The sequence below is a fragment of the Gadus morhua genome, chromosome 9 (assembly GCF_902167405.1).
Source record: "Gadus morhua chromosome 9, gadMor3.0, whole genome shotgun sequence".
Lineage (NCBI taxonomy): Eukaryota > Metazoa > Chordata > Actinopteri > Gadiformes > Gadidae > Gadus > Gadus morhua.
This window is the reverse complement of record NC_044056.1, coordinates 8517463-8544272: the sequence shown is the minus strand read 5'-3', so window position 1 is coordinate 8544272 and position 26810 is coordinate 8517463. Positions and strand designations below refer to the sequence as shown.

The 26810-nt window shown below is 46.8% G+C and overlaps 1 protein-coding gene across 11 annotated transcripts in view; it reads right to left on the bottom strand.

Annotated features, from left to right (window-relative positions):
• The window catches only part of LOC115550393 (pleckstrin homology domain-containing family A member 5), a 66554-nt gene that overhangs the window by 17629 nt on the left and 22115 nt on the right, over positions 1 to 26810 (bottom strand). For 4 of the 11 annotated variants that reach the window (XM_030365351.1, XM_030365353.1, XM_030365354.1 and 1 more), the window contains exons 4-12: positions 15548 to 15631; positions 12793 to 12831; positions 9394 to 9514; positions 9038 to 9142; positions 7706 to 7778; positions 6456 to 6556; positions 4994 to 5109; positions 2670 to 3293; positions 620 to 1109 (exon numbers count right to left, since the gene is read on the bottom strand). In XM_030365351.1, coding sequence (XP_030221211.1) covers positions 620 to 1109; positions 2670 to 3293; positions 4994 to 5109; positions 6456 to 6556; positions 7706 to 7778; positions 9038 to 9142; positions 9394 to 9514; positions 12793 to 12831; positions 15548 to 15631 — 1753 coding nt within the window. Of the gene's footprint in view, positions 1 to 619; positions 1110 to 2669; positions 3294 to 4993; positions 5173 to 5469; positions 6419 to 6455; positions 6557 to 7705; positions 7779 to 9037; positions 9143 to 9393; positions 9515 to 12792; positions 12832 to 15547; positions 15632 to 16224; positions 16446 to 22624; positions 22946 to 26810 lie in introns of those variants that run through there. The other 7 variants (XM_030365352.1, XM_030365362.1, XM_030365361.1 and 4 more) reach the window with 5 other exon arrangements.

Sequence of the window (26810 nt, the reverse complement as noted above, 5' to 3'; positions counted from 1 at the left end):
TTGACTGAGTTTTGGCTTTTTGGGTTGTTTATTCAAATACTTAGTCCTGCCTTCTTCTACTCTTTCCCACTCTCATCCCAACTCTCATGTCTTAAACACAGTCTCTCTAACGACCCCAATAGACCAGTGAAGCCCTTCTAACGCCCCCCTCAGACCAGTGAACCCTCTCTAACGCCCCCCTCAGACCAGTGAACCCTCTCTCTAACGACCCCCTCAGACCAGTGAACCCTCTCTCTAACGACCCCCTCAGACCAGTGAACCCTCTCCAACGTCCCCCTCAGACCAGTGAACCCTCTCTCCAACGTCCCCCTCAGACCAGTGAACCCTCTCTAACGACCCCCTCAGACCAGTGAACCCTCTCTAACGCCCCCCTCAGACCAGTGAACCCTCTCTCTAACGCCCCCCTCAGACCAGTGAACCCTCTCTCTAACGACCCCCTCAGACCAGTGAACCCTCTCTAACGCCCCCCTCAGACCAGTGAACCCTCTCTCTAACGTCCCCCTCAGACCAGTGAACCCTCTCTCTAACGCCTCCCTCAGACCAGTGAACCCTCTCTCTAACGCCCCCCTCAGACCAGTGAACCCTCTCTCTAACGCCCCCCTCAGACCAGTGAACTCACGTTGTTGGGGTGCTGCCGGAGCCGGCGGTCCATGCTCATGTCCCCGCCGCGGTACACGGGGGAGGACACCTCGGAGCGGGCGCCGCCCATGTTGTAGGAGCGCAGCGGGGAGTAGCCGCCGTACATGGCCAGCGAGCCGTGGGACGGCGAGGGCGGGATGGCGTGGGCGGGCGGGGCGTGCTCCGACAGGTTGATCATGGTCTTGGGGCTGGGCATGTTGGCGTACATGGCCGAGGGCGGCCGGGCGTAGGCGTTCCTCTGCTGCCACTCAAACAGCTGCCACATGGTGTCGTCCCGCATGGAGCGCCGCTTGTCCCCGGGTCCGGGCCCCAGGGCCTGCTCGTACATGGAGGGGGACATGCTGCAGATGCTGTCCCGCTGACCCAGGCCGTTCCTGGGCATGGTGCGGTAGCCCTCGCCGGGCTGGGGCGTGCCTGCCGGGGCGCGGTAGCTGGGCATGTTCCGGGGTAGGGTTTGGTAGGAGGTGATGCTGAGGACACAGACAGAGAGACACAGAGAGAGAGAGGGAGGGAGATTGAGGAGACACAATGCAAATGCAATGTCAGCTTGATCCATTGGTGGTCACTGTAGTTCGAGTTGATCCCCCTGTTTAACATGTGTTTTGATCATTTGGTGGATTTAGAATTACTTAGAGTACTTCCCACGGGAATGGACCAGTAGGATTTATCTTGGGAGATGGCATTATTGCACTACTTTCCTCTTTCTTAGTGAAGCTTATTTTTCTGCTATGGTCCGAATCATAATAACTTTTGTGTTTCGGACTTGGACCTACTTTGTGATTATCATAACACATGTTATGATGATCGTATCGATGGCCTTGGGCCTACTTTATGATTGAAAGGCTTGTTGTGATTTCCATAAACAAGGAAGAACCCATTGTCAAGTCGCCAGTAGACCAACAAAAAGCTGTTTTTCTACTCATTGCTCATACCTCTGTGCTATGGGCCACTTTACGCCCCTGCTCTTCTGTCCCTCGACCACAGATTGAAAATAAATCGAAAACCCAGCTGCAGTGGCCATTAATAACAAAGAAACACTAAAGGAAGACTTCAGTGTCATACCTTTATATATATATATATATATAAACATCACGCCTTATCGAACACCTAGCGCGGCTTCTTGTGTCTTTCTCCAAAATAAAAAAAGCAAGTGTTTGCATTTCGGCTATATGGATACAACGGCGACCGGGTTAACAAGAAACCAGGGAATTCTGCAGCTTCAACTGCCAACAAACTTGGCATCAGCGAGATAAGCTTCAGACCGCTCGAGGTCTTGAACGACAGACCGAGACAGTGAAAGAGAGAGGGAATGGACACCGAGGAGACATAAAACTGCCAGACGGAGAGATCTCCTGTCCTGTAGTACAGCACAGCTTCCCCTCACGTTACAGATCAGCTATTATTGGGGTCTGCTTTATGTCCCGCTATACATATTAATGACCTAAACATCATAATACTGCAATGCAGCAGCAGCAGGGAGAATGTACAGCGCAATAAAAATAATATATGACTGGGATACCCGCGTGGTAAAGCTGTCTCACTCGGCCCAGCCTCACAACATCAGTTAGAGAGACGCGCATCGTTCTTATTTGAACGCTGAGCATCAAACATCTCAATATAAAAGCCAAGAAAATTGCTGCAAGAGTCGGGTTCAAGAGTTTGCAAGATTATTATACCTTCTTAAAGGCAGGTTATAGAGGAACTCACAAGTAAGTGAGTCAGCATGTTCCTGAGAACACCCACCCCCCCACTATCAGTGCAGCCACCGAGAAAATGAGACGTGTAGTACTGGAGCCAATCGAGTCAGCGGCCACAGCCTTTAGCCATTAGTTATGACTTCTGCTTTTGCAGGTAGACATCTCCATGGAAACGCTGCGTGTGATAAAAGGGGTTCCGGGATCTGATCCGCGACGGTATAACTGCATTTCCTAAACCCCATCTAGCACAGATTAAAATCAGGGCATGAAAACGAACCTGGACAGTGCCGCACGTATCAAACGTTCCCGAGCCACCCGCCCGCCGCCACTGACCTGCGGGTGTCCTCGTCCTGGCCGCGGCCCCTCTGTGTGCGGACCCACTGCTCCAGCTGCAGCATGGAGCTGGTCCTGCTCAGGGAGCGCTCCGGCCCCTGCCCCTGCCCCTCTGGCCTTGGCGTGGGCACGGCCGAGCCGTCCCCGCCGGGGCTGTGGTTCCCGGGCCCCCCGCCGCCGTTCACCTGGGGCGTGGCGCCGCGGTACGGGCCGTCCGTCTCCGTGGGCGTGGGCGTGCGCGGGTGCGTGACGATGCCGGCGGTGAGGGCGGCGGCCTGGGCCGGCTGCAGCTTGAGGCTGTTGATCTTGGTGAGCGGCCGCTGGTTCTCGCCGCCGTTGTTCTGGAAGCCGTAGCGCTCCGCCTCCCGCTGCCTCCGCTCCTGCTCCTCAGGCGTGGGGGTGGTGGCGCCGGTGGGGGTGGTGGGGCTGGGGGTGGGGCAGGGGCTGGGGATGTTCAGGGTGGGGGCGGGGATGGGGATGCTTATGGCGGGGTGCGCCCGGTCCGCCTCGCGGTTGCGCTCGTTGTTCTGGATCTCGGGGTGCGTCAGCGGCGGCCGCTGGGCGTCGGGGGTCAGGTGGTGGATGTCCTGCGGCCCGCACTGCTCCACCTGCAGCCTCTCCAGCCTGGAGGGGAGACAGAGAGACAGTGAGACGGAGCGAGGGACAGAGAGAGATGGAAAGAGAGACAGTGACAGAGATGGAGAGAAGAGACCGAGACACCGAGAGACAGAGAGACAGAGAGAGAAAAAGAAAGAAAGAAAGAAAGAAAGAGATCTAAACAGAAACAGAAGGAGAGACGGTGAGAGAGAGAGAGAGAGAGAGAGTCGGTGAGAGAGAGAGAGAGAGAGAGAGAGAGAGAGAGTCGGTGAGAGAGTGAGAGCGAGAGCGAGGAGCACGTAGGCTGCATTACCCACCCACCGAGGAGAGAGAAAAGGATGATGAATAAGGCAGATACGGCTCATGCAATAGGCAGCTGTGTTGCTAATCAGCTCACGCACTCACGCACCTCACTGCATGCATGAAATGTATTTTACAGACACGGATGGATGGTGGGGCTCTGACAATGTGCAAGCTAGCCTTGGGAAGGACTTGTGGGCAGCTCTCTGACAAAGGGAAAAGTTTTGTTGATTGGGGGAAAGGGGGGGTGGTGGGGTGGCGTTTCTTACAGCTGGCTCGAGGTGGAAACCAGAGACCGCCAATAAAACACGATGGAGAGGTCTCTGAAACGTGGCACCGGGACCTTTCTCACCCCAGTCACGGCTCCCCTGCAGTGGAGCTGTTCATGGGTCTGTGGGTCTAGAGCCGGATCTCTACTGGGAATAGACACCCTTAACTCCTTCGCCTTGGCTGAACTCAAGGTCAGGACTTCAAAGAGCAGGAACACCCATGAACACCCATACCCCCCCCCCCCCCTCCCCTCCCATTGGCTATGTGACTCTGGAAGGGGTTGAGGAGAGACCAACACAGTAACAGCTCTTCCTTCCCAGTTTCCACTCCAGTGTTTTTTTAACAGCAGCAGCAGTAGCCATTAGTAATGTCTTCTCCAGCCATCTCTGGCTACTTCGTCCTCGTGAAAAAACATATAAAGCCCCCCCGAAGAAAAGCCTTTCTGCATTACCTCATGCTTATTCAATAGTCTTATTTAAAAATGGCCTATTACAACAAAAGGGAACGGTTCATAACAGTCAGGGTTAATATGTGTTTGTTCGCTCTGAACACTATGCATCAGCCATAGAGATACGATTGAATACTATTGGAAATGATAAAGCGAGCGCAGCATGTACAGCTCGCGTTATCTCGCGGCTGTAGCAGAACTCTGAATGAACGGCCGTCCTCAGTTGACTCTCAGATTGCATTGTGTAATTAAAAAAAGGGCTAATCTGTTCGCCCGTTTCAAACGGCAGCATAAAAAAAATAAGGCTCTTTCAAAAAGAGGTTTTGCTCCAATAAGGTGCGACTGTACTGTGCCACATCACTCTCACCATCTGGAGCTCACACGCTAAGGAGGTCACATCATCGTTGCATAAAGCAGTTATGCCCTTGTTTTACTGCGTGTGTGCAATAAGTGTTATGAATGCACATAAATGCAAGCTGGTAGCAGCGATGAGAACAGCGCATGGCAAGCGTTGCCTACTGGGTTCGGTTTCGCAGTGCATTATGGGTGGGCATTATGGGCGGTTATGCGTTCTGAGATTACGGCCAGCGATAGAGGTGATAGTACCTTGTACTTAAACCTTATCTCAAGATAAACAAGCCTATCTGGGCACCGATACATCCGTCTCACTTATCCGATGTCAACGGTAAGGTTTGTAGTGAACACAAACCTTTTGACGGGCTCCGAGTGGACGAGTGCCGCCTCGGTCATAGCCCTCATCCACGCCTCCATCTCTTTGGGCGTGTCTGTGCAGAAGTAGTACGTCCGCATGTTGGGGTGAGTCGCCTGTTGTCGACGTCGTCGTGGAACGGGGGTGTCAGGATGAGAAGGACAGATTCACAATGTTACCTGGAAGAGAGAGAGGACAGACGTGAGGCAATGTGTCGATTGAACCACGGCCCAACATTCAATTAGGATTTTTTTAAAAGGGTCAAAAAGGCAATAAGCAAGATTAGACCGCAAGGTAATGTCGAGTAAATTGCATTGGAGACACTGAGGTGGGGAGAAAAAAATAAAATGCTTTCAATCAGTTGAGCGATGGGAGTGCAAAACCTCAGCAAGCTATGTTTCTATGCATGAGCCAAACCGATGCATACCAGTGCCTACTGCTTAATGAAATGCTCTGCAATATACTGCATGACTTACCATGTTACAACACAGCGTCTGGCGCACAAGCTGCTGGGTCCCCACCGTTGCCTCGTAGCGCACACACACCATCGTATTGTTACAGCGTGTATGAACAAGCCACAGACACACACACACACACACACACACAAAGATACACAAAGTTCATAAAACACGCACAATATCGTGACTACCCAGGTCTGAAAACATTGCCGTCACTCTATTCCACTTCTGCCGAACACTCGAGTCAAGCTGAGGGAGTCAAGCCGAGGGAGTCCCATGATGCCGCTGGGGCAACCACAACTCAGGATTGGGGGTTTAGAATGTATGGTATGCTGCGAGTAAAAAAAACAACAAGAGGAGAAATCCTATTCCTATTTGGATCCCGCTGAAGTGGGCGCATGGCCGTGCCCTGTACTCTCTCTAGCCCGTTCCCCCGTGTTAGCCTGTGTCTAGCCTGGCAGGCGGGCGGGCCGTGTGGTTGGAGAGGCCTTGGGCAGACTTCTGGGCGTCTGTGTGTGGCTGAGCTTGGCAGCGCACCCGGCCGTGTCTCAGGGTTTATGAAAGGGTCCCACAGTGAAAAACTGAAGGCTGGTGAGATCTGACAATAGGATAGGATGGGATGGGACAGCGGGGCTGCTAGCGAGCTTGGGTTTAGCGCAGGTCGGGGGAAGGCTTATGCAGCGCCCTGCGTCACCTCGGTGGTTTAATAACCGCTTGCGTTTTGTGTGTACTTGCCGACGACGTGGATGCATCTTTTACAAAAACACATTCTTCGATTCTATTCAATAATACAAGAGAAAAACAATCGCTTCAAGGCCCAAGTTCACAAATGCGTCTTGACTTATTTACCGCAGTGACACAGCTGGAGGCAGCTTGACACAACTTAGAACATTTGATAAAAGCTAAACTGGGAAACAGTACCACGGCATTTTCAAGATTCCTTCAACTACCCAGGCGACGAGAGACAAAAATACAGTTTGATGGGAGTTGAAATATGGACTGACCTTGAAGGCGTATTTCCTGTTAATGTGGTCGTCCACAGAGAGCATGGAAACATGGAAACTGGGCAGGAGGATGCTGCCCAGTATCCCCTCTTCTTTCTCATCTGCATGTCGAGACAAAACAAAAAGGGAATCCGGTTGGAGCTGGAACCCATTTTCGTGTTAAACAATGTTAAACAATTTGTTGAAAGACATGATGAAAACCGAACCAAAACCGGAATGCAAACTGAAAAGGGACAGTTGCTGGTGGCAGAATTATAGGGCACAGTGCAATCAGTCTGACTAATGAACTTTGGGTTTGTGTCATATGCACAACATCGTCTAGCTATCTAAATATATCACCACTCCATCTGCATAGCTCACCCAAAGGGAATACAAAACATGCCCTTGATGTAGCTCCCTTTGCCCCTCTTGACAATTTTCGTTTGTTTAGTCCCTATGCGTGTGCGTGCATCAGAGAGTTTGTTTGTGTCGGTTTATGGGAAAGTACCCCTGCTAAGACTGTAGGTGTGTGGGTGTTTGAGTGCACACTTTTTCTTCTTCCACATCACAGGTCAATAATAAATAATTAATAAGAAAACGCAATGTGAAAGTAAACAACTCCCTGACACACACACACACACACACACACACACACACACACACACACAGGCGGAGAGGAACACACATACACACACACACACACACACAGGCTGAGAGGAATAATGCAGAGTGTCTTGGCGAATAAAACTTGGGATGAGAGAGAGCGAGAGCAAGAGCGAAAGAGATTATGTCCCACAGCCCCCTAGAGTCCCGATGCAAAAGATTGAAAAGCGTGCAGGACTGAGCAGCCTTTCGTTCCCTCTCGGCCTAACCCAACGTTCAACTCTCCGTGCCTGTGCATACAAACATAGCTCAGGCTGATGGGGTAGCCCCTGTGGTACGTGATGGAGGCGTTTCTTTTCTGTGCGGGACAGGGGAGGGGGACACGTCTGATTTGATCTCAGCGATACATTGCGGGAGAACCTTTGGGAGCTTCATAATGAAAACCAAAACTAGCAACAATAAAAAGGGATCGAGTTCAGCCGACAGCTGCAGCGACGTGGCCCTCCATGGGGATGGAGGCTCGCACTCATTAGACCAATAAATCCAGCAGCACGGAATAACACAAGCAGTCACTTCGGATGTTCATGGCTGTGTTCCTACTATTATGTGTAGAGAGCGCTACGAATTAAAAAGGGGGGGGGGGATGCTGCCCAGTCACCTGGACTCACCTCGGTAGTAAAACAGGCACAGGTCCGACAGCACAAACCACCTTTTCTTCCACAGCTTCATCCCAGTGCTGTCCTGTAGAGACCGAGAGAGGAACACAGGCTATTGATCCAACACATGCCACCAAAAAACGCTGGAAACAGCTTAGTTGACAAATGAAAATAGAAATCGAGAAACAAGGCGCTGGACTTGGGCTGCAGTACTTCTTTAGCTGGACCCTACCCAGACGCTGCAGGAATGCAAAGAGATGGGATGATTTGATTTCCAGTATGATGTGCACCGAATAAAAAGGAGTGTTTTGGTTGGTTCATGGGTCTGTGATTACAACCAAAACAACCGTTTAAGCGTTAAAACAAAGGGGGATTCCATTGTTCGGGGAGTACATGCATATAAAAATACAGTCCTTCTCTAGAAGCACTCGATTCTGTTTCTAAGATGCATCGAGGGGATTAGAAAGTGGACTAAGGCCAACGCGTAGTTCCCCGTTCCTGCTTACGAACGAGCAAGCGTTGAGCTACAGTTCCTTATTTCTCTTTCGCCTGGCTGTATGACAGTTCGGGCCTCTCGGGGGGGGGGGGGGGGGGGGAAGAGAGAGAGAGAGAGAGAGAGAGAGAGAGAGAGAGAGAGAGAGAGAGAGAGAGAGAGAGAGAGAGAGAGAGAGAGAGAGAGAGAGAGAGAGAGAGAGAGAGAGAGAGAGAGAGAGAGAGAGAGAGAGAGAGAGAGAGAGAGAGAGAGAGAGAGAGAGAGGTTGTGGTGAGCGCACTCCGTCGATGGGTCAGCCCATGTGCGGCGGCGGCTGCTTGTCCCAGTCGTGAACTTCAAAAGAACCGAGGTTTGAATGGCTCTGAATAGAAGTACACGTCGGAGGCTTTTTTGTTTCGAATGACAAGTCTTCCCTCCCTCCCCCGACCCTACTCATTGAGGCTCCTCAATAAGAAAGCCTGCGTGAGCTCTCTCCCCCTACACAGCTCAAGAAGGCCGTTGGTGGGAGCGCCAAGACTAAATTAGACTTCCACTTCAGGGGGAAAACGAGAGAACAACACCCCAGCTAATAGCGGCCCTAATAAAGCCAAGCCCTCGCCCTTGGTGTAAACCAACAAGGGAGCTGGTATGAAGGGCTGCTATTTAAAGCAACGTGCCCCTTAGGTGACCGGCTTAGAAGGAAAGCTTGACAAAGCATCCTGCGATTTGGTTTAAAGAAATTTGCCACAGCTTTAGTGCGGAATAGTTTTATGCAAGAATTGAATAGATGGATGCAAGGACATAGGATTACACCAGGGATGACAGATGCTGATTTCGTACCCAAATCTCATGCTAGTTTCTTATTCACTTACCTGTTTATACAGCCAGTTGCTCCTGATAACCGGGGCACCTGGGTTCCTTCTGATAGAATTGGAACGCTTCCCAAAGTTATGAACTTTCTTCGAGGGTCTGGAAGGCTGGAAATGGGTATGCATTAAACATGTGAGGATGTGGTTATATTCACGGGCTACACCTTGGAGAATAACAAAATCATGTTGAAGCATCTTGATTAATTTGTTATAAGTATGCATTTAAAAAAAAAAAAACATGAGTTCTACTGAAGTTAAATGGCCATTTCAAAAAAAAAATGTTGCAAAACCTTATGACCTGAGCAAGATCTCATACAGATTCCCTCCCCTGTCATGTAATTCATGTGTGTGCCACTCACTCTTCCCGCTGGGCTGTTCTGATGCGTGGCATAGTCAGAGGCGCCCGTGTAGTTGGAGGCCTCACTCATGTCGCTCAGGAATCGGTCCTTCTTCTCATTGGCTGGGGCTGTTTGGGCTGATCTGCACCAGGTGACACATAGAAACACTGTGAGCCTTCGAGAGCAGACCCCTTGGCCACAAACACAACCGCAGTTTGCTCAATGACCTCGATATGAGAGAAGTCAGAAAGTAGGTTGAGGAGGCCTGTTCGGGTCAGGCCCAATCCGTTACGAATTTGCTTCGTCTGCTCTCTGAATTCGGGAAACTTTGGTTCGAAATGGAATCTCAAGACATGGGCCTATGAACGAAGCCAATTACTCCAACCGTGTCAGTGTGGATTCATCTCCCAACAAATGTCAATGGTCTGCAGATACTGCCTGACACATTGAGCTTCGGCGGTAACTAGGCCAGGAGAGCCTTTATAGAGGCTTCCCAACTAAAACAGACCCAGCAACAATGAGGAAGACTTTTCGGAGAAGACCTGTAGTCAAATGTCAAATTTTATTTGTAAAACAATAAGCAGCCAATGGCATTTGGAAATGTGCTCCGTCGTTGAGACTACAGTGTTGTGGACGCGAGGGACCAAGACGAGAAAAACTGAAGTAGAACACATTTACTGCGGCAGGGAAAAAGGTGTCATCTCATGGATATATTGGGTTTGAGGTCACTGAACAAGTACAGCCCTCGCCTCCCATTGGCCCAAACATTGAGTGCACTGAAAAACTCCTGTGACCAACCTGAACAAGCAAAACACAGTACGGAAAGCCTGAGACCTTGGCTTGTGTTATCATTTGCTTGCAAAATGATATCAAGTTTTTCAGTTTTTTAAATCAATCATTGAACATTACTATAACGGAGCCATAACAGAGTGCATGCTCTTTGGACTCAGGAGGACAAACACAGGATAAACAGACATAGTAGACAGTCATCAGAGCAAGCAACAGATAAAAAGGGTTCATTCCCTTGCGGGGACAGCCAACAGTGACTGGGAATACAAGTTTGATGCTACAAAACAACGATGGGACAGAACAATGGAAATAACAGACAGATTAATTAGTTTGTGTTGCGTAATTAAAGTTGGGCGTTTATTCAAAGTATGGCTATTAGTAAATTCAAAGTAAACCCTAAACCTTGATTTCTCCAGAGAAGGAGAAGCATAAATCATAAATCAAAAAAAAAAGGGTTGTGGACAGTTGCATCCTTTTTTCTTGACAGAATTTAAATATCAATAATTTATATTAGTAGCATATGGGACCACCAGGCCCTCCCTTCATCTCAACCTCAATGAGAGACACAGTCGTATTTACCACTGACTGTCAGGTCAGACACTAAGTGATCCATAATCAATGTCGTGCCAACCCTCTCCTACGACATGAAGCGGTGTGGGCGGAAGAGATTGGCCAGCGTTGGTCGGAAAAAACATGGGACAATGCTCTTTTTAGCTGACGGCCCGTTTGTGGACACACATTTATACTGTGTGGGCTTTATTGCCAATTACTGCATGCCTGATAATCCCACTGCTGGCACTGGAATTAAAGGGGGAGAGAGTGTGCGTCAGCTCTTTCCAACACAAGCTGCAGTGGTGCAGGCAGATGGGCATTAAAGAGACTGCCGGAATAACACCAGGAATGACAAATTGGTTCCATATTACAGACCCTGCCTACTGCATGTCACGGATGTAGAAGACACACGTCATACAACTGGTTTAATGTGGCATCATGGAGTGGATACTCAAGATTGTATTAGCTTTTAAGAACAAGGTACACTAGTGAGTTAATAAAACAATATACTCATCGTGGGGTGCAATTTGAGTCAGCATCTTTGAAAGTTATCTTGGTTATTGTTGCACCTGACCAGCAAATGCAACGATGGTTGCCATCAGGTCTGATTATGTGATAGAATAATATACCAACTTGTCCAAATACTGATGACCAGAACATGATTATACGACTATGGTATGTATCACGTTTCAATTAGTAAATTGAAACGTGTCAAATTAAACTGTTTTGTAAACAGTTGTTTTGTTAACAAAAAAAAAACCTTTTAATCAAAGGGGTCCTCTTTAATCAAAGGAGTACCGTTTTAATCAAAGGGGTACTCTTTCACCAAGGAATCAAATTTCCAAAAACAATTATCCATTGTTACAGCTGTGATACGCGTATAAATATATACTTGATGAACTACACTACGGCTCACACTCCTAAAACTGATGTCATCCCCACGCTGTAGAGGATTCGCTCAATGCTGCCATACAAACTAACAAAGCCCTTGGATCGAATCCAAACACAAACCCCGGCTGGAATATACAGTGCCTCCCTCACCTCCACCACCAGCAACACCACCCCAAACACCACCACTTCTGTCAGACTAATTGTGTATTTGTGTGTGGGTGTGGGTGTTAGCCGGTAAAAAGGAAGCAGGGGGGATTAAGCGCTCTGCGATGCCTGGCTCCACTGGGGGGGGGGGGGCGCATGTGAGGGTTTGGGGGGCAATCCTGAACTGTCTGGCTGAGGGGGCACTTTAAATTGACCACGCAGCATTCTGCAACGAAACCAGGGTGCTTTAGAACACTTTTGTTCGGCGGTGCACGTGACCTTCAAGCATTCAGAATGAAAAGAGGAGACAGAATACTAACAAAAGCCTCGAGGTAAGCTTCCAGGGGCGGGGATATACACAGGGGCTGAACAGCACTTGAGCCAGCGTTCGATGACGCTGGGCTCGGCGGCGCGGTAATCAAAGGGAAGGGAGTGTAGCACGCACTGGCCTGCTCTTCAGCCACATAGCGGTGGAGGCTAATTACATTTCCACACAGCCCTGCCACATATTGCATGCTAGACATGGTGACCCTGTATCGGGAAAGGGGCTGAAATGCTCAAAGTCTCCGACACTCCGAGGCTTAATGTAGCGTGACTACGTGAAGCAGTTAGCACCCCGTCGACACCAAAGAGAGCAGAAGCAATACTTTGTCAAATTTAGGAAGCAACCGAGAAGGTGAACTTAGGTTGGTGAGCTGAGAATACATAGTAGTAAATGTGAATTCAGTTTTTGACACTATTCAACACCAAGCCCCACATGAAGTTTCAAGTACTAAAGGGGTTCTTGGCTTACCGGTGGTTCCTTAATGTTTTTGCTCTGTCAAGCACAACATTTGGTCCAGACTATATTAGACACCTTGCATGATGTTGGAATGCAAACACATAACAGGAGACTGAGTAAACCTCTATTTAAACACCTCCCAGCCTGTAGTTAGTGTGAAATGATACAGACCATACATACACAGACAGACAAAGATGTGTGACGGTTGTTTGAACTACAAAGTAAAATACACACGGCATTCATCATACTTGACTGTGCATTACCTTCCAAATACAGAGTGACCCAAATGTCCACAGTTCACGCTATAAGGCAAAAGAGAATTGGGAGAGAAATTTGAAATACAGTTTCTATGAATATGAGAGACAGTCATTGCATTCAATTGATCAGCAATAGGAGTTCACGTTAAGATCGGATTTATTCTTTTACGGCCCACTGTATACTTGAGTCAACTCTGTCTCCATCCAGCACTTGGTAAAAGGACCTGATCGCTTCGACTTGAAACAGACCACTTCAACATGATAATTAATACTTCACCAACCGCCTACTCCTAGAGCATGGACCACACATTCGTCTGTCCCAGATTACTAATTATCACGTCAATTATCCTCCAACCTCAGGCAGAGTAGGTCATTAAAAACATGTCAAGCGGAACACGTTCAAAACCTGGGCTTACTAGATGCTATAATTTGACATGTGAATTATGCTAACATTCACTGTACAATATTAAAGGCCCCTTGGAATCAGCTTCAATTGAATTCAAAGTGGAAGCATAACATAATTGCTATTTATGTGATGTGGGTGAGCTCAGTCTCAATGACTTTAGTATGACAGCCATCACGAAGCTAGTGGAAGACGTAAACGCCATGATTCGCTTTAAGTAAGATGTGCAAGTTAAATCATTTAAGTTGAAGTTATGCTTACCCATCTATGTAATTATACAACTTTGGTCTCATCTGTATACCAATTTTCACAGTCGGTTAATTGCCTATGTGATAAGTGTATGCATGCAAATGGACTTCGAAGACAAACATTTGTATCAATAAGAACAATTCTGCCTTGCGGATTTCATCCCTTATATGCATTTATTGGACTCCTGATTAGAGGTCTTGTGCACGGAGCCGATTAGCAGCCATTTATATCTTCATCCAAGGGATGGGGGAGGCAGCTTAACTTTTTAATTTGCCTTTTTCTTACTGGCGGAGGCAGAGGCAGAGGATTCCCCCCCCCTTCTTTAATGTCGATGAAACACAGCCAACTGCAGGATTAAGAGCAGTATCTCCAATAGTCAAGCATTATGTCCATTTCCTCGGTGCCGATACCAAGACCTTTGGTAGGCATTTCAACTTTTAGGTGCAAGTTAATTGGATTTGTAGTTTTTTTTGTAGCTACTATGATTGACACCCTATCCTATCATTTTGGTGAAAACATTTCATGTTTAAACTTGCAATAACACTGTGTACTGAGAGTTTGAGGAACAACAAGGAGGTGATAGTCATGATGAGAGGAATGTGTCAAGAGTGTGAATTATGACTGCTGAAAAATAAACCTGACAAAGAAGCATCCCCTATTCAAGCAGGGGTCAGGTCATGTGTTTTTAGTCATGTGGAAATTGGGGAGATTTTTGTTCTATGAACAGAGAAAAGGGAAGGACGTTGGTTTGGTTTTGAACACTGAATAAGCAAACATTTCTATGTAATAAAAAGATGATCATCTATCTTGATGGGATTTGACAGGCAAGCCCATCTGTTTACGCCAGACTTATGAAAGGAAGGCCTGAAAGTTCAGCCAATAGACATTTGGCTAGGTGTATACATTACACTGCAAGGTCTCAATAATGACAGCCTTTCTATAAGTGTCCATCTATTTACGAGAGAAAAGTGTCCTCCGACAATGAGGATATGAAGCCGTTGATACAACCCAAGCTCTTCATTTTCATCCACATACTTCCCTTAACCCTCCTGAACAGAGGTCAACACTCCTCTATGTAATTATAAGTGTCCACACTGAAGGAAGTGGAGAGTGTCTGAAGTTCAGCCTCACCTTCCCCTTTGTGGGAGCTTCTCACTTACTTCCTGTCTTTATTCTGTCTGAGCCTCGTTAAAAAGGGGACGTTAATTTAACTCTTGTCCTTATGTATGAACTGAAACCTGAGCACAATGCATGCGTTACCGCTGCAGGTAGAAGGACAGGAGGTCACATCGGCTGCTCTACTGATGGCTTAGGCTCTTGCATTTGTTCAGACAGCACGGGCATGAAGTCCTCCAAGGTCAAGGTGCCGATAATGAGCGACTTAACGCTTTCGTAAGCAGACTTAAGGTCTAGGTGTCGCATTCAAACACAGATTTAAAAAACAAAGACATTGCTTTTGGTTTGGCCTTCGCGAAAGAAGGGGGGCGTGTTATCCCCATGAATACAATCAACGCCAACTTTGTGGAACTTTTGAAGAATAGTCTTTCTTATGTGTTTGAGAGCCTAATCCTCTCTGACGCAGCCGTCCCCATCAGCCTCTGCACATAGGGAGCTCCAGAAGACCACACACACCTCGCCAGCGGTGTCCCCTGGTCATGACGTTGAAGAGTACACCGAGTTACAATTCAACGCCAAGAGCAGAACGCCGCTGGCTTTCGGAGGGCAGTGGAACGTTCAAAAACAGAGACTGTCAAAAACATTGGATTTTAATCCTGTTTTCTCTTGATTACGGTCTTATTTCCGTGAGAAAATGGAATCGATTTTATGTTGACTGTCATAGACAAGACACATTACCATATTGTTCACTGGCTCTAGAAGTATCAAAGCCTCCATACATCTGCCCCCAGCCCCTAGCAGTCCGACATACCACCAGCACAGACCCTACCAGCCACAGCACGACAATGTTGTTGTCAATATGAAAGTGCTGCCATGGCTACGCGTTGCTACACGCTGATGTCTGATACACATATCGGGCGGTCTAAACGTGTGATGGCAGAGCTCAGCAATGTGGCTCGGCAGCATTTCCAGAGGCACAAAGAAGAGACTTACTGTTCGTTGACAACAAAGATGCAGTTGTCTTGTGATGGGATGCCGGAGACGGGATGTTTGCAGGTCACCTTCCGCTCATTGTGGCTGGAGGGAGGAAAGAGAGAATAAGGAAAGGAGAAAATAAGTAGGCAGCGAAAACAGCACACTCAGACACTTACAGCTGTCAACAACAATGAGCCTTGCTGTCAAAGCTCATCCTTCAAACAGAGTGGAGGAACAGGCCTCTTATTGTGACTATCACAAAACACTGGCTTTCTCCAATGAGGTCACCAGTTGAAGACACGCTTCCAAAGGTAGATTAACCAGTAGGTGTGGGGAGAGTAAGTAAATAAATAAATAAAAGGTTGTATTCAGTTGTGGTAGGGCAAAGAAGACGAGAGACTTAGTGAGGGCAGTAGAGGCCCAATAGGGAAGCTGTTGTCGCAACAGTGGAGATATTATCAGTGAGTTTTCAAATATTAATATTCCGAAATCACTTTCACTTTCACACCCACATAACAACATGAAAGAGTTTTGCGGACCGCGATGAGCTGTGGTTGAAGTAGGCAGAATACATTGCATATTTGTTCTCCAATACACACAACCAAATGCAAAACTGTCTAGCAGCATCGGCGACAGAACCACATGGGACCAAATCAACATATCAAATATTAAGTATACACATATATAATACTGACCTTGCATAATGTTTAGTGGTGAACTTCAACATCTTTCAACTCCTTGTTTAGCACGATACAACACACTCCAAACTCTGGGATTTATAAGTACTGGCAGCAGTAAAGAAAAGCCTTTCTCAAACTTCGTGATCCAGTAGCATGCCTTGCACCCCTGCACTCTCCATCTAATCACAGAGCCATCGAGGAAGCCACCCACCCAGTCTGTCGTGTAATTACAGCCACAAAAAAGGCCCTTCCATACTGACGTGATTAGCAGCAGGACAGAGACCACACAGTTCTAGAGGAGTAGGAGGGGCATGGGAAGGCTGGGACGTCTGCAACAACCGAAGCATTCCACTGACGTGGGGTCAGTGACCTGTGTGATCTTCAAGGCCGGAGGGGGTCGCTATCTAGTGGGGTTGCAAAACAACAACTGCTCCTCCTACATATCAGGCGATTACAATGAAACGCCATCGATAAGGACTATATTGTTAGGAGTTGGAAAATAATTGTAATGTATTAAAACAGAAAATTGAATGTCTAATACTATAATGGTTCATCATAATACACAATGTAAGAGGAATGTAGTGCTGCTATTTCGCCCAATGAGCAAAGAGTGCCTGGTAACCCTGCTGGTGGGGGGTTTATCTAATGCTGAAATCCATTTTGATGGTACGCCGGTACGTGCAAGTCGCAAGTTGCTAATCTCCCAGCTTTCTTGAGGCATTTCAATTAGGCAGGCCGCCTTTTTGTCATAGTATCTCATCGCTTTGAAAGTAAAGCGAGTTCAGTGAGGCCGACCGTACTACTCGTCAACAAAAATGTCTGCGCCTGTAAAGAGATTTATTTTCTTTGTATTTGTATCACGGTGGTCGTTTATATGCCGGTCACCAATTTATTCATTGCATGGTCTTGCTGTGCGTGCAATACAATGTAAAGTTGTGTTGTTTGTTTTCGAGCTGGTTTGCTAAAGAGGCTAATGTAACTAACAATAACAATGACTAGCCAATGAGAAACGGGAAAGCTACTATGACCAAAAGGGGACGTGCCTCCTCAAATGTCGCAAGAAAGCTGGGAGATTTGCAACTTACGACTTGCACATACCGGCGTACCATCCAAAAGGATTAAAGCAAGTATCATCCAGCCATTCACAGGTTACTACTGTGACTCCCTGTACAGACAATGGAAAGACCAAACACTGGACATGCACACTCATTTTAAGACAAAGGAAAACATCCCAGTACCGAATACTATTCCATTCAGACGTCAAATCTTTTCATAATTTAACTCACTTGGCTTTCAACAGAGTCAAACTAAAACCCAAAAATACCGCTTTAAACACGGGCCTCTCGTGCACTGGAACGAGCAAATAATACATATAAAGTATAGGGTTGGGTTCCATTTTAGCCCAGAGTGCAGCCCTCTGCTTCGCGCTAGCCTATAATTACTGGAGGCATTGTTGGCAGGAGGCTGCATGGTGTGGAATGAAGACGCAGACAGTGCACCGTGCATGGGTTTGCTAATAACTCACTCTTCAGAGGTCCCATCAGACACAAGGTGAAGAGAAAGGCAAGTCAGGGAGATGCAGTCTCACGGTGTGGGACGAGATGCAGGAGAACCACGATGAGCACAACATGGTGCATAACAGCAGTTGTTACTGTTACTTTTACATCCGTTTTAGGTTCACAAAAGGGCCCTTTATAGCTGTTATAGAATGTAGGAAGTCTAAATCAGTCTCTCCACTCATGGACGGCAGGTGCTGCTCATACTAGCAATAATAGTGAGATGCACAACTCTACCCACTGCCTCTTATTTTACTGTAATAAGTCATCAATCAGCCTTTCTTTGAAGCAAGAACACCAATGTTCTGGCCAGTAATAGCACTGCTCCCGGCACAGTATATGATCTGCCATATCTCAAAACACCAAAAAATTAGGTGACAGATTACAGGCGTGCAGGAGTAGCACTTTCAGCAGTGTTATGGTAGCTGGTAACGACCCAGTGAAAAGCAGAAAACTCATCTTTGTGAAGTCTGCAGATATGGAGCTCTGCAGCAAGATAAAATGGAAAACTGTCCAAACTCTTAGTAGTGAAACTGCCTTGAAGATAAAACTAGTGCTCAGGTCAGATAGTATTGAAATGGTTGGGACATGAAGAGCAAAAGCCCCTCCTGGCGTTAAATAAGGATCTACAGATGTATTCAATGTGCCAGGTCAGTGTTTATAAGAGTGCTAAGAAGAGGGCTACATCAAAGAGCTGAATCGTCCTCTGAAATGAAATGGCTGAAGGTTTCATGAACATTCTCCCTTGGATCTGTGTAAAAATACATGAAAAACTGGGAGATCAAAATACGGGAGATGATTTGATAACTAGTAATAATACCCAAAGATAAGTATGCACCTTTCGTATCACTAATATATTCCTATGGCATTCCTTCTACCTCTCTTGCAAAGTCCTGGCAAAAGAATGATGTACACAAACTGATTCCAAAATCCAAAATGAAGGGAGATATTATCTCCAGCAATTTTATGGCACATTATTGGCTTGAAGAAGCTATAATCAAAAAGAACATCGGATATTAATTTGTCACAGAACAGAAAAGTGATTGTCAAGCAACACAGGCAATGAAAAAGTGGCAGCATACCAATGATACCTAATCACTACAACACGGTCCAAAAAGGTTACCATTACACTTTTCTATTTAATATAACAGTTTAAACATTCTTGCCAAAAGCCTCAGCCAACCAACCTTAGCTGCTGCTGCAGCATTCAAAGACCATCACAAGGATGTGGTCTGAGGTCACTGAACTAAAATATATGCAAGCCCAAAGCCACAGGAGCCGTATGGTGAAGGGGGGCATCTGGTAACATTTCCCCTTGAAATTAAGGCAGTAGCCCTTCTTTTTTTTCTGCCCGTCCTTCTAGCTTGGGTCTTTCGTGTCCTTTAGAGCCGAGATGAAAAATGGTCATGCCTGGAGGGAAGTACAGCAGGAGGTCCCAACCCCTTCAGAGACGGATGGTGCAGAAAGGCAGGAGCCGTAAGCTGGGTTGACCCTGTGGTGAGGCAGGGCTTGTTCTTGGATGGATTCTGTTCTGTTCTCCGTCATTAGCTGTGAGTCCTAGTATTAAGGGTTCATGCTCCAGGGGTCAACATGGAAAATGGTCTTACCCTGGCTCGTTTTGGATGTTCTTTTCCCAGCAGGTTTTAAAAACAAAAATACAACCACTTAAGACGACGACACCACTAACAAACATGTTTACTAGCTAGAAGGCGGACTGGACTCCAAGGCTGTAAACATGCTCTTCCAATTACTTTATACACAACCATTTTAAAAAGAAAATGTTTTAAAGAAACGAGAATGGTTTGAATTGACATCATCCCAGATTTAATAGCATTGTCACATCTGTTTGCCCCAGACAATAGTAAAGCTACACTGCGATGATGATTGGCTCTGTTCTGTTCCAGTTCAGGCAGCCACTCAGGCGTATCGAAACAATGATCTCCCTCTGCTCTTGTGTCTTCTATAAATACATACTGCCTCCAACTACACTGGAAGATAACTCCCATTACATTAAACTGAATGACGACAGTATACTGTGAAGGCAACCATGGCGCATTTTGCTGTAGAACTAATGCAGTAAGGATATTATGGGTTTGGGATAAGCTGGTTGCAAGATCTGGAAGGCATTTGAATATCTGATTGTGACAGTGTTGATGCCATGCTCTACAAACATATCTTTGTCTGTGACATAATGCTACATTGCAGGTGAATGAGGCAATTAATGTGCACAGGTGTACAGAAGAACTGAAACAGCTTACATATGCAAAATAAGGCCTTTCCATCAATAAACCCTGTGTTCAAATGTTTAAAGTTGGCAGCAGCTCTACCTGCCCTACTTTGTTCAACTAGTGAGAATAGGGTATGGGTTTACTTTCTACTCTGGTAAAAAGCGAGAACAAACGTTTAAAAAGTATGACACACACACACACACACACACACACACACATTAAAGTTTAACTAAAACTTAAAGTAATTTGTGGTTTCAGTAGAAGTCAGTAAAACTTAAATACAATTACCTGTACAACTGCAGGCCAAATTGCAATGTTATGTGTTTTAATTCAGAATTTTGCTTATTGCCTTCATGGCAAATGCATCACTATTTTAAAGTCTGTGTACTATTTATTATTTTTGCCTCGTCACTGAAATATTGCGTGGTTACAGTGGTGTGTTTTGAATTTGGTGATCCATGGGAGGGTAGCTTTTTGACAGAAATTGTTCAGGACTGCGTGTTCAGAGGAGTGAGAATACTACGAGGCAATTTCTTGAATATGAAATGTTATTTTCACTCCAGTCGGCAAGTCACGAAGGATGTGCTTTCAAAGCAAAAACACAGCGCTGGAGGTTGGGGGCACTGAATCACTTTCAAATGTGGCAGATATTAAAAACTTTCTCAAATCAACTTGTGCAAGACGGCTCCTGGCTGCCTGCTCTCAGCATGCATTTAATAATCATAATAATTGAAATGGGACGGTATGAAAAACAGGAGCTGAAGCTGGAATGGGAGGACATAGCCGGGGGGTGGGGCATGTTTCCCTGGTTTCTGCAGTTTTACTGGTTGAATCTTCCCTCTGGCCGGCATAACACCCCCACCCTCCTTGACGTTTTCTCAGGCAGCGAGAGTTGGTTTTTCCAGGGGCTAGCCCCCATGAGACCAACTGTTTTTACTGCAGTCCTCATCGCTGTATTGTTCTAGGCTCAGGGCAGAACAAAGTGTGGTGGGTGAGGAGACGTCAACGCCACCGGCCCACCGAGCTCGGGAAACGATATCAATCAACCGAAAACGCCACACATGCATTCAGAGTGACCTGACGTGTTGTGGGGGGGTCTCTCTCTCTCTCTCTCTCTCTCTCTCTCTCTCTCTCTCTCTCTCTCTCCCTCTCCCTCTCCCTCTCCCTCTCTCTCCCTCTCTCAGATTAAACAGACTATACACTAGAGTTGAATAGAACACACACACACAAACACGCACGCACCATGGCTTGGAAGAGTGGTCTGTAAAAACCACAACACGCATAAGGTGTCAAGGAGCCAATCCCGATGACAGAAATGCATATTCTTTACAGTATATAATAAAGCCCAGAAAATAAATATTGGGCAAGAAATTATACAATTATGCAAAAAATATTGGTGTTGATGGCTCAAAACTAATAATCCCATTTTCAATCCTCTACTTCTATTGTAGTGTTACCTTGTTGATTGTGGAAGGAGGGTGAACACAAAAACATGTCATATAAGGAAAGAAACCTGATGTATATTCTGCTGTATAAAGGACGAGGAGATTCGGAGGAGATTCGGCTATATTCTGGGACACTGAACTGAAGTTGGGCTTGACAGACGATCGATAGCCGTATGGCTCTCTAGCTTCAGGTGAAGTGCTTCATTTTAGGGAAGTCAGGCTTTGGGAAAACACTGCTGTATGTGTCCCATTTACTTAATTAGTGTATTTGTGTATCGTCTCCCAGGAGAAACCCGATGACTACAATGACAGACTGATTTTCTTTCTGCCAGCAAGTGATTTGCTAAAAGGCATACCACACCCACATCCATTCTGATTGAGTAGCAGGTTCTACATCGAACTCAGACAGGGTTAACATTGAAAAATAAAGGCCTACTATTACTTATTACAAACCGGCCAACATTGCTGTGTGTGTGTGTGTGTGTGTGTGTGTGTGTGTGTGTGTGTGTGTGTGTGTGTGTGTGTGTGTGTGTGTGTGTGTGTGGAATCAAATAAAGTACATAAAATGGGTGTGTGTATATAGGGGTTGGGGTTACAGTTTAACCTCAAACGACTGCCTACCTTGAACCACTGCCTAGGGCCCATACGGTAGCTGACTACAGTATGGTGTTACACTCACACGCTCATTTTGTTTTGAAAATACTATGCCAGCAAAGCAAAACACTCTCTCCACAGACTGATAAAACGTGAAAATTAAAAGGAACGTCCACATATCCGGCTCACTGTTCCCATTGATATCGCTTGGTATTATCTGAAACTTCTCTCAAGTGACCACAATACGATCAGTCCTCCACCCTGTCCGCATTGACGTCGCAGGTCGTTAACATTGCGCACATTGATTAAAAACAGCGCGTCTAGTCAACTATTGCACTCTGGTGTTGCAGCTGCTGTTTGTATCCGTGCAGCCTACCACACGTGCCAAACAAATTATCCCCAACCCATTATTGGATATCGACGCAAAAACATGCATGGGATAGAAAAAAACACTCGACATAAGGCAGAGAGAGCACCTGAGCAGAAGGGAAACACATACATTAAGACGCACAGCGTCGCAAATAGCCTCAAATCACCAACAGAGAACCGCAAATGCAGCCGAAATCAATATCGGAAAAACGAATTTACTCACACTGAGCGGCTTCACAAATGTTTCCGAGACAGCCGATCCGATCATGTAACCGTGTATCCAGGCGAGGGACAGTGATAAGACGCAGCGAAAGAGCCGACTAAAAGGAGAGTCCGGTGAGAGCCCGTTAGCTCGGAGCGTCTCCGGTGAAGTGCGCCTCCTCCACAGTGTTGGAAGCAGAGCAGAGCGTCCCAGCTGACAGAGCGGCGCGGCGGAACGCGTGTGTAGCCAGTAGTAAAAATTGCTGAAACCCGAGAGGCGAGTGATGTCACGCTCCGGATCCAAAGCTAAATGGCGAGAGCAGCCTCGCTGCTCACTCCCAACTCAAAATGAGGAAAGCGCCGTCCAGGAAGAATAACGAGGAAGTTATCGATTCAGGGGAGTCTAGTCTCTGCTAGGGGAGTGATTTAGAAATGAATGAGATAATACCTTTTGAATTCCCCAAAATGGTGACACCAAAAACAGTAAACAGCTGAAATCGCAAACGTACAAATGAGATTAGATGGAAGCACTGCTGATGAACTTGCTTACATTCTTGATAGCTCAGCATAGATTTGCTTGTGCTTATGTTGTGACTTTTACACTGGAAACGCTGCTGTCATTTGGCTGTGGGGTGACAACTCCTCAAGCAGTGTCACACTCACATACCCAAACAATCTACAAAGTATTGTGAAATATTCCATCAAAAACCCACAATAAGGTTTTCGAATGCAACGCTTGATACAGACAAGAGATTGCAATGTTTGCTTTGTTATCCACTTCCGGCTTTCGGAATAGCCCACTTTAACCATAGCTTGTTTGCTTCAATGGGAAGCGGTAGGTGAAAAGAACTGCATATTAAGTACGTTCAGTAGGGAGCCGGTGACTATTGAGGACATTAAAGCCTGGACTATGACCCCAGCCCCCCCTGCCCCAGATCTAGTCACCAAACAGCTTCTCCAGCTACAGACCTGCTGGGCCCAGTCAAAGGCCCAGGAAGACCGTCAATGGCCTCTCACTGTCTGCCTTTCTCCTCTTGTTCTGTGTGGGCAGAGCTGGTTTGAGCACACTCCAGTTCATCCTTGCAGAGCTCACAAACTCAGACACACACACCCACACACACACACAGAGATACATACAGTGTATATGTATCACACAGCCTAGAATAATTCTCTAGTAGTAAGCCATAATGTTTTTTTCTGAATCCTATCCAACAATCACACATTAACACCATGAGAGGAGAACTTCCTTCACTAGCTCTACAACTAACTAAATAATTCATCATGTATCCATTCTTGGGGCAAGTGTGTGTGTGTGTGTGTGGGGGGGGGGTCTGAGGGAGGGAGAGGGAGGGGTCGGCTAACACTGAGAGCCCCTCGCTTCCCTTGGTCCTCCAGGGAGAGGGAGGCCCTCTCATGTTTGAGAGCCCAGGGGTGCAGAACAGCCAACACACCCCGGGAGGGGAGAAGAAGTGGAGGCTTAATAGGACGACAGGGGAAATGGACTATATATCTAGTGACCAGATCCATGCTGGTGGGATGGGAACAAGAAGACCCCCAACCCAACCCCCAAAAGTATCGGGGGGGGATATTCCACTCAAGCTGTTCGGCCATCTGCACGCATCCTATTTTTTGACACCGACAAAAACCAACCTTAAAGTCAAGCTTGTTCATTTGATTTGCATCATCTTGGTATTGACACCCCCTTGTTCTAAACGACATTTACTCTTAGGGCCAAGCCCTTCACATTCTTGGCTCGTGAAATAAAGTTCAGTGAACTTCAGGCTTCCTCCACCTCCTCCTCCTCACATCTCGATCTTGGCTCCAGCAGCCTCGGTTAACACTCCTTAACTGATTACTCGCATTTAAGAAGTGACGCCAGAAAATATCTACATAGCTCAAACTGTCATGTTCTTTACAAAATAAGATATGAGACGGAATAGATAAAATGGATTAGTGCATATCAACGCAAGACTGGGCCTGGTTGGGAGGAGGGCATCAAGAGGGGAAGGGGGGAGAGGAGAGGAACGTGTGTGGATACATCAGAAGGTTCGTGGGAGTCAAACAGCTTGTTTCCCAGAATTTTTGGCCTGGGTGTGGAGACGGCCACCGCCCGGCCACACCAAACACACACATGGAACTCCCCATGTTTTCCGTCTGGGCCCAGGAACGTTGCTTAAGTCCAGCTCAAAGCTAAACACCACTTTATGACACTGGGAGGATGGCAAGGGTAGGTAAGCAAAGGGGGTCTTGTTTATTTTATCAAAGCCAAAGCCACTGAACCGTCGAGAGCAGGCTGCTCCTGCCAGGACCGTAGTGGAAATACATGGTTGAGTGGGTGGGCAGGGATGTGATGAGTGGTTGACTGAGCCGTTAAAAAGCCATTTCGGGGAAATGCTTCACGTGGAGAGGGTTGCTGTTAAGCAGGTTAAATATTAAAACGTCTCTGCTATATTTGGAGAGGAAAAGGGACTGGTGTTGCAATGTGTAAAATAACATCTAAAGATATACATATTACAATATACTTTGTGAGCAATTCCAGCGAAACGTGACAAATTATCCTGTGTTTCCCATCAGACTATGAATCATTATGGTTGCAGAGTGGCTACTCAGAGCGGTCAAGCCAAGAGAACCACTGGCTTGATTAGGACTGGGTTAAGGAGCGTTGCACTCCAACTATGGCCTACGCATCACAAGCTGCCTCCCGTCCAAGCAGAGGGAGAGCAATCAGACATAATAGCTACCCACGCAATGCTGGAGAGAGACGGACAGGCAGCGGAAGCTGTGCAGCTTTCACATGCTTCTTCACAGCTCTCAGAAGAAAGGGCCAAAAATCCTCGGCTTCATGCCTACCATCTCTTCTCTGGCCCTTTAACTATGCTCCACCCCCCCCGCCGCTCTGTGTATGAGGACTAGAGGTTGGTCTAGCGGTACATTAACGTTTGTTGCTACACTGCTGCAGGTGTAACATGAGCTCAAGGCCAAACAGCAGCAGTCCATTGGAGAAGTTAGTGCTAATTGGGGGGTTTGTTTGCCATCACTCAAACCATTGCACTCGTTCCGAACCAGTGATGGGGAAAGAGCATGCCTGCATAGAAGGCCCCTGTATCAGCAAGTTCTAAGAGATCTAAGGGAATGTTAGGATATGACCTGACTGTTGAAGGAGAGGAGGCAAGGGGAGGGGAGTTATAGCCTATGGCTGAATTTAGTATTTCGGCCTGTAAACCCCAAGTCCCAAGGCTCACTCTAAATCCAGCCTTTCATATAGTCCTGAGAATGATATTATAAAAGATAGCTGTTCTTTCTTGCTATTGAGATTGCTAGCCTCACCCGCGCACCCACAGGCACACACACACACATACAAAGACACACACAGACTTAGGTTTACTTAATCGAGTGGAGGGCTAGGTCCGTCCTGGCCTGGAAAGTGATGGAGAGTTAAAGGTGCGATGGCTCTCAATAGACGCAAGCGGCCTCTCAGCGATGGAGGCTGAGACAGGGCAGGCCCAGCTGTCTCTGATGAGATAAACACAGTGATTGATGATGTACCAAGTGATTCTTGGAGAACAGATGAGCTGGGAGATCCATCTCCAAGAGCTATTTCTAGCTTGGCAGCGCGGATGGATGCATGGTTTGACAGGATTTGAGTAAGTCAATGAGACGAAATTAAGTGTACATCTGCTTGCATCGACTAGCGAGATTAAAACAGCCGGTCGCTGAAGGGTAAACGTGACCAGGAAAATCGTATTCTTAAACAGACAAGGAGGGCTTCAAAACGACGGGAATTATTATGGATAGAAAGATAGAAAAGGGTTTGAAGAATGTGTCCGCCAATAATAAGGCTGTTGATAATAAAAGTTAGACATTTCTTTGCCGCTATAAAATAAAACAAAGGGGCCAATTTTGGCTTACAAAACAGGCCAATCAATGAGGGGAGGTCAAACCTTCGGGCAGACCAGTGAGTTAAGGGTAGTGAACCGTGTCATGCCACATAACGCTCCAGTGATCATAATTACAACTTCCACAAAGCAATGACTGCCGGTATTGGACCTCTCAGAACAGCCTAGATGATTAATACGAAGCCACCATGCTTCGGTGACACAAGTTTTACCACATAGGGCCTATTATCTCAGATCTAAACACCCACAAATTCACCCAAGGTTAAGACAATGTTGAATGCACTGCTAGTGATAACATGACAGGGAATCTGC